The sequence below is a fragment of the Chiloscyllium plagiosum genome, unplaced genomic scaffold (assembly GCF_037043375.1).
Source record: "Chiloscyllium plagiosum isolate Xiang-an unplaced genomic scaffold, Cpla_swu_hap1 HiC_scaffold_24, whole genome shotgun sequence".
In the NCBI taxonomy this organism is placed as follows: Eukaryota; Metazoa; Chordata; class Chondrichthyes; order Orectolobiformes; family Hemiscylliidae; genus Chiloscyllium; species Chiloscyllium plagiosum.
The window spans coordinates 52,749,751-52,772,205 of NW_028270162.1; the positions used below are offsets into that span (position 1 = coordinate 52,749,751).

Consider the following 22,455-nt stretch of genomic DNA (forward strand, 5'->3'; position numbering starts at 1 on the left):
GACCGTTGCATTTTGTTGCAAAAGTTTAAACATCGTACTGGCTCATTGGTTTCAAAGTTTAATTTTCATCATTTGTTTTATGCATTCCTGGTCTTCACTTGTTTGCACTGATGCCAGATTTTTAAACTCGCTGTATTAATAATGATTAGAATCTTTATTATTTTTAATTTCAACATAAGCTGTCGTTTGCAAGACCAGCGTTAAATTCGCATCATTTTGTCACCCTAGCAGAAACATTAACACAAAGCTTTCCAGGGGGTGGACGCCCGTCGAAACACGACGCCTCGCAGGCGCGGTACTTCGCCCGGCCGGTCCGCGTGCAGTGACGTCACAGGGCCGCTGGCTCTGTGACGTCACGCCGGTCGCCGCGGTAACCGGGCCTCCTCGGGGCGGCGGGCCTCGGGCTGTGGGTAGATGATCCGGAGCCGGTGAGTAACCGAGCCTCAGGCGGCCGCAACCCCACACACAGATCGCTGGCACTGGCTGCACCCGGGGCCGGGACATTGACACTCCTCGCGGTGCACCCTGCGGCCACTTTCGATGTACCGGCCGCTCGGACTGTGACACATTCTATCAGCTCACTGTTCACACGCCACTGCCACAGCATTGTGTGCCCCCATCGTGTAAACAACTCCGCCTTCACACATCAGTACTCATGAACGTAGTATGCCATTCAGTGATGGTTGTACTGTGCAGTCGCGCACCATTTACCCGCTGAATCGAGAAATATTTCTGATTTGATGTGCTTTATGAATTTGATCAAAGCTCGTTTGCTTTTCTTGTTTGTCTTTGGGGTGTGCTGTCAAAGCACTTGAAGATGTATGCACCACAGAGAAGGTGGAGGAAATGGGCACTTAAATTGGAGGAAGAGGTGCCAACAAAGCAGATTCGTTGGCGGTTAATATGGAGCGTATTGACCCTGAGCTGACCTTCAAACTCCACACTCTAGTACTGGGATTATCCATTCCTCCTCTATCATCTTTCCATTATGATTAGTGTGCCAGAAATGTTTATCCAAGTTATCGCCTCCAGATTAGATTATTCCAAGATTTTCCAACTTTTGTAGTTCAGAATTTGAAACATGGCCCAAACCCCACCACTTATATTTTGCCCATCTTTAATTCTACCTTCCCTATTCCCAAGAATCTTTATTGCCTCTTCTCTATCTGTCATCACAATAATTTCAAAAATGTGTCCATATTCTATGTGTCACTCTTGACCTCCCTGCTTGTTGCTGCATCCTCCTTCTGGTTTATGTTAGAGTACCATTGATTCTTGCAACTCTGGCTTTTGAATTTGCTCTTCCTCCTTCAGTTCTACCCACTCAATGCTCTGGAAGTCCTGTGTAAATCTTTCCAGCTTGCTACTTCTATCAACTCCTTCAAAAAGTTCCTGAAACCCTCCTATGTTCAAATGTTTATCACATCTACTATGTTTGTCTTCAAACATCTCTTAAATCTTATCTCACATCTGTTGTGTCCAATCAGTCCAATCTGTGAAGTGGCTTGTTACATTGTAGTCATTAAAGATACTATATAAATTGTTATTTTTCCACATACTGATGAATAATGAGCTGTTTCTCATTAAATTATTGGAGCAAAACTTTTAGGTAACAATGTTTATCACTTGTATTTACATAATATAACAGAGCCATAGTTTTTTTTTAAGGTTTGAAATTAGAGCTACCTGTTCTTCAAATATGCTTACCTTTTCATTAGATAATATTGCTGTGCCTCCGATGGCAAGTATGGATTTAGGCGTACTGATCAGAAATACATTTTACAATGTCCATGAACATTTACTACCATTTTAATCCACATTACAAAAGACTATATAAAAACTGAAAGAACTGCAGATGCTGAAAATCAGAAACAAAAACAGAAATTGTTGGAAAAGCTGAGCAGGTCTGGCTGTATCTGAGGAGAGAAAACCAAGTTAAGGGTTTGGGTTGTCTGTCCAACTGTTCTTCTTTCTGTTTAGGCTTCATCTCTTCCTATTGTTTACTCCTTACCCCCTCCTCCCACCCAATCTTCTGCATAAAAACCAACATTTTCCTAGCTACCATCAGTTCTCAGGAAGGGTCACTGGACCTGAAACATTAACTCTGTTTTCTCTCCACAGATTCTTCCAAATCTGTCGAGCTTTTCCTGCAATTTTTATCTGTGCTACATTTTAATTTGGATTGCTGAAGTAGTCTTTTTTTACTTTCTAGGGGAAAAGGAAAAGTGAGGGTGACCTTACTAAAAACTCATGACATTGTGTCCAGCAAGGAAAGTGACCATTGTCTATACCTGACTCACCTGCAGGTGACTGGAATCAAACTTCCTCTTGACCTGAATCCCAGTAGGAAGCCATACTCAACTGGGAATCTCGTAACCACCAACTTTACCATCTATCAACGAGTCCTGTATTTTCCAATCATGATTCAATTACTACTGACTGTAATGTATTCAATTTATGTGTTTTTTTTATTAACACCAAGGGAAAAGATATAGTAAAATGTTAATTTTTGGGGCTAGCACAGAGGGGACTGTATGCTCTCTAAAGCAAGGGGAATCTTTCTGTTGATATGTTGTTATATTCATAACTGTTGAAGAATTTTTTTTACTGTTACATACTTTGTGATGATAAAATGGTACTGCACACTGGTGAAATTATATGATGAAATGGCTTGGAAACTTTTCTGAAACTGTTGGGAGGATAGAGTCCCTCAGACTGCAGGGGTAGTGAAATGATATTCCCCTTCTTTGTAAGGGTGTTTAAACATTTTCTACACCAAACATGGAGAAGAAGTCCTGCCCAGTGCTGCTAAGGATCTGTATAAACATACTGTGTTGAAATGACAGTCACTGAAACACCCAAAAAAATCATCATATTTGTTATTCCAGTTCTTGTTTATTCTTATTGTTCCAATATTTGAAAATAAACTTTGTGTCTCAGTGAATGGCACAATGATTAGTTCTCAAGTTATGATCTGACGAGAACGGTATATAGCTTGATCATGACTTTCTTTGACTTGTATCTACTGATTTGTTGTCAACGAACAAATTATTCTGCTTTGGTTGGACTCATTGAGTCTCAAGTGTTCTAAGACCTTGGTCTTCTTTCGAATTCATTCTTGGCTATTTCAGTACCATTCGTGTTTCATCCATTTTTCGTTCCAAGTGCAGTATTTCAGAGTTAACTGCATTACATTTTATTTTTACTGTTCTGCCCATTTAGGTTATTATCCAAATTATCTCGTATCTTCTGAGATATTCCACTGCCCTTTCTAGTTTATTATCTTCTCCAAATTTGCTGAATTTATGAGTTTCAGAATTCAAGTTAGTAATATGAATGAGAGGTAGTAGTGGTTCCATCATCAATCCTGGGTGCCCACAATATCTATTATTGTCTATCTTTCTGCCACTTTTTTATCTATTTCCAAAATTTACTCTAAAATCTTGTAGCTTTCGATTCACTTGCTTTCATATCAAACCTTGGAAAATGTCTTTTCAAATTATATCCATGTACAGCATGTTCTTCAGCTTTCACTGTATTGTTCCCTCATTTCTTTAAAATTAACCCTTTTAAAGTTATATATTTGCCACCAAGTCTTTGATATTTCTGATCGTTGATGATTTCATGGACACTGTTTCCTAAGGTTACCATGATATCTGTTCTTTGCCTGGGTAATAACAGGTTGACAATATCTGCTTAAATTTTAAAATTAATTTTGAGAATGATTTATAGTGCAACATTAAGCTAGCCAGTAATATAAAGGAAGGCTAAGAATTTCCTTACATATACACAGGGCAAAAGAGAGGCAAAACTGGACATTGGGCTGCTGGAAAATGACGTGGAGAGATAGTAGTGAGGAACAAGGAAATGGCTGAGGAACAGAATAATTACTTCGTGTCAGTCTTCACAGTGGAAGACATGAGTAATATCTCAAAAATTCAAGAGCGTGAGGGGGCAGAATTGAGTATGTGACCATCACCAAGGAGAAGGTGCTAGAAAAACTGAATGGCCTGAAGGTGGATAAATCACCTGGATCAGATGGACTACACTGCAGACTTCTAAGGGGAGACGTTAGTGGTGATATTTCAGGAATTGCTAGAATCAGGAAGGGTCGCAAAGGACTGGAAAACTGCTAACATGACACCCCTACTTAAAAAGGGCCTGAGGAAAATTACAGACTGATTAGCCTAACCTCGATTGTAAAAAGATCTGGAATCCGTTGTGAAGCATGAGATTTCTGAATACTTAGAAGTGCATGGTAAAATAGGGCAAAATCAGCATGGTTTCATCAAGGAGTGGTCATGCCTGACAAATCAACTAGAATTCTTTGAGGAAGTAACAAGCAGGTTAGACCAAAGAGAGCCAATGGATGTTATCTACCTGGACTACAAGAAGACCTTTGACAAGGTTCTGCACAGGAGGCTGCTGAGTAACATAAGGGCCCATGGTGTTAGAGGCAAGGTGCTAGTGTGGATAGAAGCTTGACTGTCTGGCAGAAAGCAGATCGTAGGGATAAAAGGGACCTTCTCAGGATGGCAGCCAGTGACAAATGGTGTTTCACAAGGCTCAGTGTTGGGACCACAACTTTTCACTTCCTACATTAACGATCTAGATGAAGGAACTAATGCACTCTGGCTAAGCCTGCAGACAATACAAAGATAGGTAGAGGGACTGGTAGCATTGAGAAGGTGGGGAGGCTGCAGACGAATTTGGACAGGTTAGAAGAGTGGACAAAGAAGTGGCAGATGGAGTACAATGTGGGAAAGTGTGAGGTCATGCACCTTGTTAGGAAGAATAGAGGCATGGACAGTTTTTTAAATGGGGAGAAAATTCAGAAGTCTGAAGTGCACAGAAACATTTGAGTTCTAGTCAGGATTCCCTCAAGTTAAACTTGCAGGTTGAATCAGTAGATAGGAAGGAAAATGTAATGATGGCATTTATTTTGAGAGGCTTAGAATATAAAAGCAGGGATGTACTTCTGAGGCTCTGCAAAGCTCTGGTCCGACCACATTTGGCGTATTGTTCACAGTTTTGTGCTCCATCTCTCAGGAAGGATGTACAAGCCCTGGAGTGTGTTTAGCGGCAGTGCGGCATGGTGGCTCAGTGGTTAGCACTGCTACCTCACAGGGCCAGGGACCCGGGTTCAAATCCACCCGCAGTCGACTGTGTGGCATTTGCACATTCTCCCCATGTCTGCGTGGGTTTCCTCCAGATGCTTCGGGAGGAATCCCACAATCCAAAATGTGGAGGTTAGTTGAATTGGCCGTGCTAAATTTCCCATAGTATTCAGGGATGTGTAGGTTAAGTGTATTAGTCAGGATAAATAGAGGATAATAGGGTAGAGGAATAGGTCTGGGGGATAATCTTCGAAGAGTCATTGTGGACTTGTTGGGCCATTGGGCCTTTTTGCACACTATAGGGATTCTATAGATTGCAAGGGGGTTCACAAGAATTGTCCCAGGAATGAAAAACTTAACATTTGAGGATCGTTTGAGCTCTCTGGGTCTATACTCAATGGAGTTTAGAAGAATGAAGGGGGATCTAATTGAAACATACAGAATACTGAATGGCCAGGACAGAGTATATCTTGGGAAGATGTTTCCATTGGTAGGAGAGACCAGAACTCTTAAAGGGAACACCTTTTAGAATGGAGATAAGAAGAAACTTCTCCAGCCACAGAGTGATGAATCTGTGGAATTCATTGCTGCAGAAGGCTGTGGAGGCCAGATCATTGAGTATATTTAAGCTGAGTTAGATAGATAGATTCTTGATTATCAACGGGATCAAGGGTTATGGGAGGAAAGCAGGAGGTTGGGGTTGAGAAACATATCAGCCATGATAAATTGGCGGAGCAGACTCAATGGGCTGAATGGCCTAATTTATGCTCCTATGTCTTAAGGTCATATTTATAAAATCAATCAATAAAATCGAATCAATCTTTCATTGAACAGAATGATCATTTTCAACCTAACAATGTCCAAATTAGGATGCAGTCTATCCAATGATTGAATGTGAAATATGTTAACTTAGAGATTAGAAAATTTTGCCACCTTATGTCTGACATAGGGTGAAGATATTAGTTATTAAAATTTTAAATGAATATCCATTATTGAAAAAGCAAATACCTAAATTCAAGAGATGGTTCCATTCTGTTCTATATTTGAATCCATTTTGAATACTGGTAAAGGGTGGCAATTCTCCAAGACTTTAAAATAACCTGATTTCACAAAGTTTTGTTGTGCAAGGATATTTGTGAAGAACCTCCATCATCCTGTATGCTCCTAGATCACTAAGCCGTGTTGTAGTATGTACTGTAAAGACTAAGATGACATTTCTTTTTACGATGAACACATATTTGCAAAATGTGAGATTTGTTTCACCTAATTATTCACTTAGATTTGTTCTTTTTGTGCCCAACAGAGCTGTAACAATTAGAACATTCTATGATATGGAGCATGAACATATAGCTTGTGATTCAGTGCAATACCTTGAAGGCTGGATTGATGTGCTTGGTATGTACCATGCATGCAGTTGTCAACAAGATCATTGAGATAGATAAATCAAAGTATAACAATGACGTTGTTTCCTTAGGGAATGGCCTGCTGAAGAAAACAACACTCAAATCCAGTAGCAATCAACCTGACAACCCACAAACTGGTCAAAGTGTCAGTATCTGGATAAGGACGATGCTTGAAAATAGAAAAGATATTGAAGCCCCCAAATATCTTAATTTCATGATAGGTAAAAGTGATATCTATCAGGTACGTGAAAGTTAAATGAACAAATTAAAATAAACAATGTTTGTTAAATTCATTGTATTTAATGTGAAGCAGTGCTTATATGGTTTGAATTAAGTCACCACATTATATTTAAAAAGTGGCATTAAAATACATCCAGTCAATTCTATACAGAGTAGAATGGTAAACAATGCATCTTTTCCTCACTTTGCAAGATTGACAAAATGGCCCATGATATTTTTCTCTGCACAGAAGAGTGCCGCTCTTGCAGAATCTGCACTTTCTGTTTTTTTATTTCAGATCTCTAGCACCCGCAGTGCTTTGCTTTTACTGATTTTTTAAATGCTGCTCTAAGATATGTCTGATGTGAGCATTTATTGTTATCCCCAAGATATTGATGGGACTTCTTGAACCACTGCAGGTTTGATTGTATCATGTCACACAGATGGTGTTCCATAGGGAATTTCAAGACTTACACCAGTCAGAGTGAATTTGGAGCTGATGAAGCCACAAGCGTTTTGCTGTTCTTTGTGGGTTGGGAGCTGCTGTCACAGTAAGTTGTTGTAGTGCATTGTTTAAGTAACACAGTGCACTGTGTTGGAGAGTATTAAGTCTTGTGGCAAGGCACCAATCAAGTAACAGCTCTTTCCTGAATAATTTCCAATTTCTCTAATGTTGTAGCAGCTGCATCTATCAATGTGAGTAGTGAATACTGGCCATATTGTTGCAATTAGTTGTGCAATTGAGCTTCTGGACGGTGGTGGTCTCAGAATTGGGGGCTTCACTAATGTTGGTGCTGTTGAAGATCAGTGGTAAGAAATTGGATTGTTCCTTGTGGAAATGTTTATTACCTGAGAATTCAGCTCAAAATGTATGTGTTTAGCTTCTGCCATTGGTTGACTGGTTTATTATAGGAGGAGCTGTGTATGATGCTGAAAATTGTAGCATCTTGCAAAAATAAACCTATTACTGGTGTATCAGAAAAAAAATCATTTTTCTGTTAGGAGCTCCTCTACAATTGTTTTCTGTGAATGTAATGATTTGCTTTTGGCAACCATGACTTGCATTAAGCAGTGTCCCCAGCTACTGGAGATTTTTCCTTTTGATCTGTGTTGACATCAGGTTTGCTGTTGTACTTCAGACTCATATTCAGTCAAACACTACTTTAATATTAAGAGCAGCCACTCTCCTTTCTCTGTCATTCAGATCTTCTGTCTGTGTCTAGATCAAGGCTCTGAAGAGGTTTAAAGTTTGTGACATTGTAAATGATAAAACATTGATGAACAGGTTACTGATGAGCATGTATTACTTGACACTACTGAGAGTTCTATTACTTTACTAATGATAGGGGTAGAGTAATTGGTCATATTTGATGCTACTTTTTGTCAATACAATAAACCTCAACTGTTTTCTGAAATGTGTCTAGTTATCAGTGGTGTAGCTATAATGAAATAGTTTGGCATGTGGGGAGGCTAGTTCTGATACACAGGTCTTTAGCACTAATACTGGGAGATTGTTGTTCTGTTCAATGCACTTGGTTGCTCTTCAGTGTCACACAAACTGAATTAAACTAGCTGTATGCTAACATCTGAGGTGGTGAAGGGGCTAAGGTTGAATCATCTGCTTGGCACTTTTGGTATTTTTCAGTACAGATTCTAACATCAGGTTGCAGAGACTATTGCTGTGAAAAATAATTCCAATTATTTCTAAATATTGTTTGCCTCCCATTCACTTGGCACAATACTCAGAAGGGTGAATGAATTGTAGATCTTCAATAAGGCTGAGCTCACATCCATAGGCTGACGTGCCTGCATTATAATGAAGTAATCCTTTGTGGCACAAACTCAAGAGAAGTATATTTGATAATCACGTGGAAGATACACAATTATTTCTGAAAAGAAAGACACATTTCATTGAAGCTTTAGTCAGGGCATTGCCCTGACCAACAGAATTAAACTGCCAGGATTTAAATATAAAGAAAAGTGGTAAGGAAAAGCCAAGGAACTGGTGAGCCTGACATTGGTTATGGGCAAGGTGTTGGAGGGAATCCTGAGGGACAGGGTGTACATGCATTTGGAAAGGCAAGGACTGATTAGGGGTAGTCAGCATGGCATTGTGGGTGGAAAATCATGTCTCACAAACTTGCTTGAGTTTTTTGAAGAAGTAACAAAGAGGATTGATGAGGGCAGAGCGGTGGACATGATCTATATGACAAGGTTTCCCATGGGAGACTGGTTAGCAAGGTTAGATCTCATGGAATACAAGGAGAACTAGCTATTTGAACTGCCTCAAAGGCAGAAGACAGAGGGTGGTGATGGAGGGTTGCTTTTCAGACTGGAGGCCTGTGACCAGTGGAGTGCCACAAGGATTGGTGCTGGATCCACTACTTTTTGTCATTTATATAAATGATTTGGATGTGAACATAGGAGGTGTAGTTGGTAAATTTGTAGATTTAGATTTAGATTACATTACAGTGTGGAAACAGGCCCTTCGGCCCAACAAGTCCACACCGACCCGCCGAAGCGAAACCCACCCATACCCCTACATTTACCCCTTACCTAACACTACGGGCAATTTAGCATGGCCAATTCACCTGACCCTGCACATCTTTGGGCTGTGGGAGGAAACCGGAGCACCCGGAGGAAACCCACGCAGACACGGGGAGAACGTGCAAACTCCACACAGTCAGTCGCCTGAGGCGGGAATTGAACCCGGGTCTCTGGCGCTGTGAGGCAGCAGTGCTAACCACTATGCCACCGTGCCGCCCAAAAGTTGGACACCAAAGTTGGAGGTGTAGTGGGCAGTGAAGAAGGTTACTTCAGATTACAATGGGATCATGATCAGATGGGCCAATGGGCTAAGAAGTGGCAGATGGAGTTTAATTTAGATAAATTCGAGGTGCTGCATTTCGGAAAAGTAAATCAGAGCAGGGTTTATAAATTTTATGGTAAGATTCTGGGGCATGTTGCTGAACAAAGAGACCTTGGAGTGCAGGTTCATAGTTCCTTGAAAGTAGAGTCGCAGGTAGATAGGATAGTGAAGAATGCATTTGGTCTGCTATCCTTTATTGGTAAGAGCATTTAGTATAGGATTTGGGATGTCATGTTGCTGCTGTACAGGACATCGTTTACTCCACTTTTGGAATATTGCGTGCAGTTCTACTCGAAAGGATGTTGTGAAACTTGAAAGGGTTCAGAAAAGATTTACAAGGATATTGCCATGGTTGGAGGATTTGAACTATAGGGAGGTACTGAATAGGATGGGGCTGTTTTCCCTGGAGCGTCAAAGGTTGAGGGTTGACTTTATAGAGATTTATAAAATCATGGGGAGCATGGATAGGATAAGCAGACAGTCTTTTCCCAGGGGTGAGGGAGTCCAGAACTAGAGGGCATAGTTTAGGGTGAGATGGGAAAGATATATAAAAGGGACCTAAGGGGCAACTTTTTCACGCATAGGCTGGCGCATGTATGGAATGAGCTGCCAGAGGAAGTGGTGGAGGCTGGTACAAATACAGCATTTGAAAGGCATCTGGATAGGTATGTGAATAGGAAGGGTCTGGAGTGATAGGAGCCAAGTGCTGGCACATGGGACTAGATTAGGGTTAGGATATTTGGTCTGCGTGGACAAGTTGGACAAAGGGTTTGTTTCCATGTTGTACTTCTCTATGATTCTATAACTCTATAAACAAAGTCTGTTAGTTAGTTGTCAATTAATTGCTGCATTACCATAGCAACACCTCTACCAATCAGAATTCATTTGTCAACCAATGACCATTCTCATACATTGTTGATTGTCCCTTATTTCAAAATGTCCTGTTGAGTGAAAGATGAAAAGCTTTGACAAAATTAGACTTTTTCAGTTCTGTTTTACCAAATGACCAATTGTATGTATATATTAGTTGGCTTGCACCACAGAGTGATAGTCTAAAATTTGGTTTCCATTGATAAAACATGGATAGAAGGTAACCAAGGATTGTGGACATTCCAGCAGCAGTGATAATGAAATATACAGAAAGACCCTTATGACAAAGCAATTGTTGATATTTATTTGGCAGCATTAATAAGAAAACATTACATTAAGGAGTCAATGCCTTAAAACATGACATCAAATATGGATAGTCATCAAATGCTCTTCAAATGTTTCCTACAGGGCTAGGAAAAAGCCCAGAATGTACTGACAAATAATTTCCTTTTCACACATTTCCAAACCTAATCCTCCACCTTTTTGCTATTTAACTTGCATTACATGGGATGCAGACGTTTTTCCCATGGTCTTCAAACAGCAGTAGATTTTGAGAATTTCGATATATAACCTTGCCACTATGTTCCTCCACTTACGATGTAGTAGTGTCTCAATGCACAGGACTCAGAGTTCCTCAGGATAGTGTTCTAGTCCCAACCATCTTCAGCTCTTTTATCAATGACCTTCACTGCATCATAAGGTCTGTAGAGAGGATATTCACCGATGATTGCATCGTGTTCAGCAGTATTCACAACTCAAATACTGAAGCAGTCCATGTTCAAATGCAACGAGATCAGGACAATATCCAGTCTTAGGCTGACAAGTGGCAAGTAACATTAGTGCCACACAAATGTCAGGCAATGGACATTCCAATAAGAAATGATCTAATCACTGTCCCTTGACATTCAATAGTGTTACCATCACTGAATCCCATTATCAAATATTAGGTCCCTTTTATATATCTTTCCCATCTCACCCTAAACTATGCCCTCTAGTTCTGGACTCTCTCACCCCAGGGAAAAGACTGACAAATCACCATTGACCAGAAACTCAACTAGACTCGCCACATAGACAGAGTAGCTACAAGAGCAGGTTAAAGTCTAGGAATACCATAGGGAGTAACTCACCTCCTGACTTCCCAAAGTCTGCCCAACATCCAACAGGCACAAGTCAAGAGTGTGTTGGAATATTCCCTAGTTGCCTGGACTAATGCAGCTCCAAATGCTGGTCAGCTAGAGATGCCCATGCCCCATGAATGAATAAAAAAATGCTCAAATTCCGGCCTTTGGGATGTTCTGTTGCGGCTGTACAAGACATTGGTGAAACCAATTTTGTAATACTCCGTAAAATTCTGGTCACTTTGCTATAGCAAGAATAAAAATAAACTAGAAAGGATACAGAATAAATTTACATGGATGTTGCAGAGCTTGGAAAGTTTGAACTATGAGGAGAGGCTGAATTGGGTGGGACTTATTTCACTGCAACTGTTTTCACTGGAATGCCACAGGCTGAGGGGCGGTCTTATAGAGGTTTATAAAAGCATAAAGGGCATGGATAGGATGAGTAGACAAGGCCTTTTTCCAAGAGTACAGGAACCTGAAACTAAAGCGCATTGGTTCAAGGTGAGAGGGGAAAGTTTTAAAACAGACTTGAGAAGCAAACTTTTCACACATAGGGTGGGTATGTGTAAGGAATGAGCTGCCCGAGGAAGTGGTAGAGGCAGGTACATTTACAACATTTTAAAAGATATTTGGACAGATACATGAATAGGAAAGGTTTAGACGGTTATGGCCCAAAAGCAGGCAAATGAGACTAGTTCAGTTTAGGATAACTGGTTGGACTGAAGGGTCTGTTGCTGTCCTATATGACTCTATGACTTTGTTTTTAAAAAGGGTGAGTATGATGGCATTGGATGATTATTTGAATACAGAGGGTATACATGGAGAAAATGCAGGAGATTGGCACTGTGTAATCATGCTCATTTGAAGAGACTGTGCAGGGAGGATGGGCCAAATGATCTGTTGCAAAATACAAATTTTGTGATTTCAGTTCATGCTATTCAGTAGTATTTGAGATTGAATTACACTTAATTTCCTTGTAAAATGTGCTTTCTCTTTCCAAGGCACTTGAGATCTGTGTTCCTTTGATGAAGCTAGAAGAAACTATTTTGATCCTTGCTGATGTGAGATATTGTTCCCCAAGTGAGGAATGGTAAGATTGGATGGATCATTGTTTAATAGTGAACAGTGTTAATACTGTTGTTGTAGCATAACATAAACTCACCATCAGTTGATATTAATTTGATAATGATATGAATATAAATAACGTGGTTGTCAGAGTAAACTCCCTAGCATCCTGCCCCAGGTCTGATGACACAACTACAATTTTCAAGTCTGTAGTTTGTATCAAACTAGAGAGTTGTACAGGACTAAACAGCTCCTAAGCTACTTGCCAGATGGTCAGTATCTGTGTGCTTATTGTTGGAGAAGGTGTGTCAGTCACTGAGTTAGTGTAAGAGGGCAGTTCTTTATTCTGGATAACTGTTTTGTTCATTATCCATGAGGATTCATACATTTCATATTCCAAGATTAAGTACCAAGGCTTTTGACACAGTCAATGGGGACGTGGAATAGAAAATCCTGTTAAAAACCAGCTGGCCAGTGAAATTTATCAACATTCTCCATCTCCTCCACAAAAAGATGTCAGCAACAATCTTCATCAATGATAATATGACAGCATTCTTTGAGGTCAAGATGGGTTAAACAGGAATGTGTCATTGCCCCCATCCTTTTCTCATCTCCGCCACTACCATTCTTCATCTTGTGAAGAACAAGCTTCCCAGTGATATGGTCACTATCTACAGGATGGACAGAAAACCCTCAACCTTAACCAGTTGAAATCAACAAAGAAAATGACACAGATGTCGCTTATGGAACCTCAGTATGCAGATGACAATGTAATCTCCCCTCTGGAGAAGAGAAACTTCAAGCCTCGCTTAATGCCTTTGTGGAAACACACCAAAAAAAAATTATCTCTACCTCAACCTCGAGCAGACTCAAATCCTTTACAAACCCATCCCAGGACAAACTCTGGTCCACCCCTCCATTAAGATCAATGGAGAAATCTTACCATAGGAGTAACATTTTCCTTCGCTGGGAATCTACCTCTCATCTAAGACTGACATCAATCTGGAGATTCAATGTAAAATCCAATCTGTGAGTGCCGCCTTTATATTCCTACAGATGAGAATCTTTGACAGCTGCGACATCCATGCTAATACCAAGATCCTGCTGACACTTCTAACAGGCTCCAGAGCCTGGGCAGACATACTGACACCACATCAAGACCCTTGAGAAGTGTCATCAACATTGTTTGAGATGGATTCTCTGCAGCAGCTGGGAGCACAGGCAGAGTTACATCAACTTCCTTGAAGCAGCTAATAGTACCAACATTGATCATCTGAAACCAACTCCGCCGGGCAGGTCACTTAGGATGCCTGAGTTCTGACTGCCAGATCAAATCTTGAGGACAAAGGAAGCGTCTTGCAAACTACCTGAAGGTTTCCCTCAAGAAACGCAGCATAGATACAATGCATGGGAGACCCTTGTTCAGAAGCAACAAAAGGATGCACAGAACTCCTTTTGGGCGGCACGGTAGCACAGTGGTTAGCACTGCTGCCTCACAGCGCCTGAGACCCGGGTTCAATTCCCGCCTCAGGCGACTGACTGTGTGGAGTTTGCACGTTCTCCCCGTGTCTGCGTGGGTTTCCTCCGGGTGCTCCGGTTTCCTCCCACAGTCCAAAAGATGTGCAGGGTCAGGTGAATTGACCATGCTAAATTGCCCGTAGTGTTAGGTAAGGGGTAAATGTAGGGGTATGGGTGGGTTTCGCTTCGGCGGGTCGGTGTGGACTTGTTGGGCCGAAGGGCCTGTTTCCACACTGTAATGTAATCTAATCTAAATCTAATCTAAACTCATGACCAGTGACATGGAATTTCATGTGGATAATCATACTCATTAATGACAATGAGTGAAGTCAGGACCTCAGGCTACTTTTAGAGGAATTCCTTAACCTTACCAATCCCACAAGATAAATTCCAAATTTATCCTGAAGTTTGATCTCTTTGGAAATGTTTGAGAGAATATGTTTCACCAATTATTCAAGTAATTTGGGCAAATAAATCATAGGTCAGTGGTAGTTCCTTTTCCTTTTCCTCACCCTGCACAGCGTCTTCTGATAAACGACCCATGTATTAAATCACTACACAGAAGGCTCATTGGGTGACTCTTTTAACATAGAACAGTACAGCACAGTACAGGCCCTTCAGACCTCAATGTTGTGCTGGCTTTTTATCCTACTCTAAGATCAGACTAACCTACATACCCTTCATTGTGTTATCTTCCATGTGCCTATGCAAGAGTTGCTTAAATATCCATAATGTATCTGATTACCACCACTGCCGGCACCACTCTCTTCCTCTGACATTTCCCCTAAACCTTCCTCCAGCAAATTACAACCTATCATGGATAGACATTTTCCGCCATGGCAAAAAGTCTCGAGCTCTCCGCTCTAACTATGCCTCTCAGCATCTTGTACACCTCTATCAAATCATCTCTCAACCTTCTTCGTACCAGTGAGAAAAGTCCTACCTCCGTCAACCTTTCTTCCTAAAACATGCCCTCCAATCCAGGCAGCATCCTGGTAACTCTCCTCTGCACCCTCTCTAAAGCTTCCACATCTTTCCGATAATGAGGGGACCAGAACTGAACGCAGTATTCCAAGTGTGGTCTAACCAGGGCACGATAGAGCTGCAGTTAATCTCGTGGCTTTTAAACTCAATCCCCCTGCTAATAAAAGCTAACACACCATATGCCTTCTTAACAACCCTGTCAAGTTGGGTAGCAACTTTGAGGGATCTGTGGAAATGGACTCCAAGATCCTTCTGTTACTCCACACTGCCAAGAATCCTGCCTTTAACCCTGTATTCTGCATTCAAATTCAAACTTCCAAAGTGAATGACTTCACACTTTTCCAGGTTGAATTCCATCTGCCACTTATCAGCCCAGTTCTGCATCCTGTCAATGTCCCATTCAACCTATAACAGCCCTCCACACTATCCACAACTCCACGAGCCTTCATGTCATTGGAAAACTTACTAACCCACCCTTCCACTTCCTCACCCAAGTAATTTATAAAAATCACAAAGATCAGGGGTCCCAGAAGTGTTCCCTGTGGAACACCATTGGTCACCATGCTTCTGCTTGAATACTTTCCATCTACCATAAAAAATGTGCTGCATAAATAGAACAACCTGCCAAAGGACAAGGTAAATGTAGGTATAGTTAACATAATTTAAAAGACATTTGGATAGTACCTGAAAAGAAAAGGTTTAGAGGGATATGGGCCAAATGCAGGCAAATGGAGACCTAATTGGCATGGAGAGTTGGGCCAAGGGCCCTGCATGGCGCTATGACCTGCTGGGTTTTCTGAAGCTTGGGAAACCTAGAAAGCATGAGTTAAAAATAGGATTACTATTAACATAGTACATGTAACCTTATAACATTTAAATGAAACATCTCCCGAGAGCAGGTTAATCATCACCCATCCCATCCTGAGCTCTGTATATAACCAGATGTAGATGTGATTGAGGGGGTTGATTTGCTGTCTCAGATTTTTTGAATTGCAAACTCTGATACAATCCCAATTTATCAATTTTTGAGAGTAAAATTCAGCCCAATTGGCATTTCCTGTGGCTAATACCAATGCATAAATCTCTTTGTGCATGATCAGAACGGTCAGTCTTGTATCTATTCTGCTTGATTGTGCAATTGTAGAGATGGCTTTTAAAAATAGAAAAATTTGGCATAACGAAACTATTTAATCATTTATGCCTGGGCTATGTTCTTCACAAAGACTCCTGATTCATCTGATCAGCATTTTACTCTGTATGATTAATATAGTCCTAATCATGCAGATCTTGACTTCTGGGTTTGTGTCGATCATAGGACAAACAAAATAGAAAATCAGCCCAGAGGAGTGGTATTTCCATCACACTGGTGTCACCTAGCATCTTTCTCTTCAATAGAATGTGAAGGGACCTTTGGAATCCTGGGATTAAATTCTTCCCAATTTTAGGGTGGCTACAATAAATGAACAGGAGAATCGACATTTCGGGCATAAGCCCTTCTTCAGGAATGAGGAGGGTGTGCCAAGCAGGCTAAGATAAACGGTAGGGAGGAGGGACTTAGGGGAGGGGCGTTGAGAATACGATAGGTGGAAGGAGGTTAAGGTGAGGGTGATAGGCCGGAGAGGGGGTGGGGGCAGAGAGGTCGGGAAGAAGATTGCAGGTCAAGAAGGCGGTGCTGAGTCTGAGGGTTGGGACTGAGAAAAGGTGGGGGGAGGGGAAATGAGAAAGCTGGAGAAATCTGCATTCATCCCTTGTGGTTGGAGGGTTCCTAGGCAGAAGATGAGGCGCTCTTCCTCCAGGCATCGTGTTGCCATGGTCTAGTGGTGGAGGAGGCCAAGGACCTGCATGTCCTTGGCGGAGTGGGAGGGGGAGTTAAAGTGTTCAGCCACAGGGCGGTTGGGTTGGTTGGTGCAGGTGTCCCAGAGGTGTTCTCTGAGATGTTCCACAAGTAGGCAGCCTGTCTCCCCAGTGTAGAGGAGGCCACATCGGGTGCAGCGGATGCAGTAAATGATGTGTGTGGAGGTGCACCTCTCCGCCCCCACCCCCTCTCCGGCCTATCACCCTCACCTTAACCTCCTTCCACCTATCGTATTCCCAACGCCCCTCCCCCAAGTCCCTCCTCCCTACCTTTTATCTTAGCCTGCTTGGCATACCCTCCTTATTCCTGAAAAAGGGCTTATGCCCGAAACGTCGATTCTCCTGTTCCTTCGATGCTGCCTGACCTGCTGCGCTTTTCCAGCAACACATTTTTAAGCTCTGATCTCCAGCATTTGCAGTCCTCACTTTCTCCTGGCTACAATAAATGTTAATGAGGTAATTAGGACAACAAATGTGAAATATGGCAGTGTGTAGGAGGCTTACAAAATGACTTCATTTGCAACTTTTAGTCATATATTTTTAACATGATGGGAGAGAAATTTGTTTTTCTATGCAGACTTAACACTAATTCCCCAGGGCAAGACTTCTACTTACTTGACCATTGCACCTTTTTTATTGTGGAAACTCGAGACCTGTAGCACTGTATACATTCAGTCCCCTAGCCCTGAAAAAGTTAAAATTAGAATGAGCAAACAAATTTCATCCCCACCCCTCCACAAATCGGTTAAACTGAATGTATGAAGAACTGCTCCCAATTAAAACTGTTGCCCTTTTGCATGCCCTCAGCCAGCCACCAGGCTCTCGACTTCTTCTTGAAGTGCAGCTCCTGTCAATCAATGGCCCTGGAATAAAGGATCGATCAGAGGAAGAGCAGTTGGAATTAATCAATAGAGAGAGGGAAAAGGGCAATAACCATTTCCAAAGGAAGGACTATCAACTGGCACTCTTTACCTATACTTGTGCATTGAAGATTATAGAGTCAAGTTCCGAAGGTACCAATGCATAGTCAATATCATCTTCATTCATATGTGAGATTGAAGCCCTAAAACATTTTCTATTGTCATCTGTTATTGTTAAAGCTGATAACTCAGTATTTTCAAAAGTTAACTCTTGCTTTTTTGAATGACTTTTTACTCATGATAGTTTGGGGGGAGAGCAGGTGTATACCATAGTGGGGAGGCAAGCTGGTCACATTGTCCATTGACAGTTTAAGGTAAGTGTAAAATCTCCTTTATGTCCTTTATGGATAGGATTCTTGGTTGTGGCATAGATTCATGACAATTGAGAGGAGATCCTTGTGGGTTGGTGTGGAAGCAATTGAGTCAAACTAGAAAGTCCTTCTTGGGCCATGATATAGTCCAGTGGGAGGTTTCCCTGTTGGTTGGGCTAGATAAGTTTGTTATAATAAGAGAAGGTTACCTGTTGCTACAAAGTCATTTGTATGAACTTTTCCTTCCCTTTCTGCTCTTCTAGTTCAATATCAGACAAAACACTTAGCGATCAACTGCTCCTTGTCTTCAGTTGGAGTTACCAATTTGATGTTCCTACACTTTCCCCAAGTTTTACAGTGTTGCCCATTTGGGTTTTGAAATAGCAGAACTGCAATTGGAGCAGAGATGAAGAAAACAGTTTTTGAAAATGTAATACTTCAAAATGAATGAACTGTGTGTACTGAAGTCCATTTTGAAGTATACAGAACAAGTTGGACAAGTATTTGTGATTTGAAAGTTTTACTTCATTTTTTTCTTCTGTGACAGAGAAGCTGATTTTAACTGTAGGTGGCTATTATAAATGGGTGAATATTGGTCTGAAAATGAACTTGTAAAACTTACCACACTTTTTGATGCTAGTGCCGTAGCCATCACCAATTAGACAAGAGTTTTACATTGGCCAGCTGGATTATTAGTGGAGATCTGGGAGTGGCATGACTGCTTCTCCTCTTCCAGGGGATGTGAATCAAAGTAAAATGAACAATGAACAATGAGCACCAGGGTTTGTGGACTGAATACCAGCATGGAATTTCTAAGGATGGTACTCATTTTTTTTTAAGGTGAGATAAGATGTGAACAAAAGGATATGCTGCTTGATGAAAAAGTGAAATGTTATAGCAATATGGCAGCTTGTCATTTAAAGACAGGAAACTTAAAGGAGACAATCTCTTGCTGTGATATAGTCTTGCAGCATCGACCTCATCACTGCAAGGCGTTATTCAGGAAGGGGAAGGTACGTCCATTATTCACGAGCAGTTAATTTATTTACAATGCTCTACAAATTTAGAATGCCAGGGGGTGATCTGTGTTGCATTTAGCAGTTCCATGCCATAAACATTTGAGTAAATTCACTGGGTGCTGAGCCTTATGTTGTTTTCGGAGAAAATAGCTTTTCATATTTACTTTGAATATTTTTGTTTCCTTACATGGGCTACTTTTCAATTTTTGGTTGCACCATGGCCGCATGCTCTTCATTTATAGGCCCCTCTGTACAGAAGGTGGTGAGCAAATTCAAGCCCCTTCTCTGGGCTTGGACAATTTAGCCATCCAGGTTCAGGAAGTGGTTCATGGAGGGGGTTGTTGCACCTTACTGCCAGTCCCTATTCTATGATTATATTCTGGTGTCCATTAAGAGGGAGCATGCAGAGTCCACTGGCACAGTAGAACATTCAGGGATTGGTTGACTCCACAGGGGTGGAGTCCATTATCATGCCAGTGCAGTAATTATATTTTGCTTTAGTTTTGCTAAGGTTCTGTTGACCTCTTGATTTTTTTTGTGATGGTGCCCCACTAAGGACTGTTAAAACTTACTGTACATTCAAAAATAGTAAATGCAGTGAACTGCAATTAACAGTTTACTTGCAATTGTTTCAGGTGTTAGCAATGCAGCAAATATATCCCCTTTCCATTGTCTTCCTAAAGAAAGCCTTAGCTGTACAGCCAGAGCACCCGGTGAGTGATCGTTTACGTTCTTTGCAATGCTGTCTCTAATTTTATTTCTGGCGCATGGACTTCCAAGGCCTGTGTGCAGCAGCGAGTTCCGAAGCCGGACGTCAAGCATCGGCATGCCAACTGTCATGAGTGGAACCTCAGAACAGTTAAATGGTAAAACTGTTTACAGGCAGGGTGTTGGATAAGGAAACAGAAGACAATTTGACTGTCTCACTTACTAGCACTACTGTCATTGATTATCTCACCATAAGGAACCTGTAATTGACTTTGACCAAAAGTAAATAATGTGGCTGCAAGAGTAAGTCAGTGGTTAGATATTCTTTGGCAAATTATCTCCTGTAAAATACAGGTTTGGCTTCTGGTGGAATACTCTCCACTTAGCTGGATCAGTGCATCTCCAACAACACTGAGGAAGCTCAACACCATCCAGATCAAAACAGCTTGTTTCGCAGCAGTCAGCACCTTTAAAATTTCACTGGCTCTGTCCATCACTGATGCACTTGCTGGATATTCTGAGTCTTGGGAATGGGGAGGCATTTTAAAATGGTAGAAGAAGATGTCAGGAGAGCTTGAAGTCTTTTTGCTACTGTCGGTATACAGTTAGATTGGCCACTTGACAGTGGTTAATTGAACCACTTAATTGGCTAAGTAAGGGCCATTGCCCTTCTCAGTAAGGAGATCCAGCCTGTTGACATTTGGGCAGCCTTCTGGCGAGAGCCCTCCACTGTGAATATTGAACGGCCCATGGAGGACCTTCCAGTGCCAATAGCTGGTCCCACTCCTAAGTCTCAGTCTTATTCAGCAGGGCTTCCCTTCCAAGTCCTGGCTCCCATCAGCATTGTCTATCCTTCTTCAAGGGCACAACAGTATTGAGGTCCCCTCCCTCTGGCCTTGCGGCCTGAGGGATGGAGGCATTGAAACTGCAGAACTGCCAGCCCTCTGACTGGGCTGGCAGCACTTGGAGACAGGCTTTTGTCCTTAAATATCATCCAGGTCTGGAACTGGGTTTGCATCTCAATTTGCTTCCAATGGCAAGACTTAAGGCCTGTCCGCAAAATATGTCTGCCAATATATACCAGCTGTAAGATGCACTGCAGCAAGTTATCATGGCACCTTCAAAAACTACAACTTCTACCATGTAGAAGACATGGACTGCAGGCACTTAGGAACAATGCCGCCTTCAGGTTCCTTGACAAGTCACATACAATCCTGACATGGTACCAAATTGCTGTTCTTTCATTGTTGCTGGTTCAGAATCATGGGACTCCTATTTAAGAGCACTTTGGGCGAAAAACACTGTATACACAATGATGTTTCAAGGAGATGGCTTACCACCACCACCTTCTCAAGGGCAGTTAGAGCTGTGCAATAAATGCTGACCCAGCCAGACATTTCCACATATTACGAGTGATTAGACAAAAATAGACATTCTGAACTTCTTATTCTGTGCAATTGTGCGCAGTTAGATACCAGGAGATAGAAAAGGGTTGGAATAATTTCAAGTGAGGATAGTAGTATGTAGCTTGTGCCTGTGGTGGTTTAAAGACCTGAACAGCATTTTCTTATCCCATGCTTTGTTTCATTCTTAAGACTACACAGAAATTCCTGAAGAAGGGCTTATGCCCGAAACGTCGGTTCTCCTGCTCCTTTGATGCTGCCTGAGCTGCTGCGCTTTTCCAGCAACACATTTTTCAGCTCATACAGAGGAATTCAGTGTGACATGTATCTGAGAGTGTATTTTTGCGATGTAAAAATACTTGAAACCATGTAGAACAATCTGATTTCCTGTTCTTATGTCACTGTGCCACTGTTTACATTTCTAGGAAATCAAAGAAGAAATTAAAACTATTATTAGCACTTGGACAAAGCACAGAATATCTGGTATTACTGAGAAATTTGGACATGGCAGCTCAAAACAATCAGTCATCAGCCAGAGATCATTTCAGGTAAGCCTGAAATTACACACTGACTGGTTCAGATGGGAGCCAGTTGGATAGGCGAAGGGCTTATGCCCAAAATGTCAACTCTGTTGCTCCTTGGATGTTGCCTGACCAGCTGTGCTTTTCCAGCACCAGACTTTTTGACTGATCTGCAGTCCTCACTTTCTCCTTTTCATTATCAGTGCCTCACCTGCATGCTTCAGGTAGGGGTGTGCGAGGTTTTTGTTACTTGGTATTTAAATTTAAAGTGCCTACATTCCCTGATTTTTAAATACTAGGGAAAACAACAATTGTACTGGTAACCACAGGAACATGTGAAATGTTGCATTGTGTTAAATCATAAGAGGAAGTCTCTAGGATATGTGTTTGAATGCAGTGTCACCTGAGCGAGGTCTACTCTGTTGCACAGATGGTGTTTGACAGCAAGTGGATTTCTAAAGTTTTTGCTGAATAAGGCAAGTCAATCAATTCTTCCCTGTCCTTTGCTTGTGGTCATAAAAGAATATGCTGATGAATTTCAGGAAAGACCTGA

The 22,455-nt window shown here is 41.5% G+C and overlaps 1 protein-coding gene across 1 annotated transcript in view; it reads left to right on the forward strand.

Moving 5' to 3' along the window:
• Positions 1 to 2,225: 2,225 nt before the first annotated feature.
• Positions 2,226 to 22,455, forward strand: part of LOC122562816 (peptidyl-prolyl cis-trans isomerase FKBP8-like) — a 31,867-nt gene continuing 11,637 nt past the window's right edge. Inside the window, exons 1-8 of the mRNA XM_043716061.2 lie at positions 2,226 to 2,441; positions 6,421 to 6,512; positions 6,592 to 6,761; positions 12,601 to 12,689; positions 17,828 to 18,033; positions 19,092 to 19,264; positions 19,906 to 19,983; positions 21,807 to 21,929. Coding sequence (XP_043571996.2) covers positions 6,449 to 6,512; positions 6,592 to 6,761; positions 12,601 to 12,689; positions 17,828 to 18,033; positions 19,092 to 19,264; positions 19,906 to 19,983; positions 21,807 to 21,929 — 903 coding nt within the window. The 5' untranslated portion in view covers positions 2,226 to 2,441; positions 6,421 to 6,448. The remainder of the gene's footprint in view (positions 2,442 to 6,420; positions 6,513 to 6,591; positions 6,762 to 12,600; positions 12,690 to 17,827; positions 18,034 to 19,091; positions 19,265 to 19,905; positions 19,984 to 21,806; positions 21,930 to 22,455) is intronic.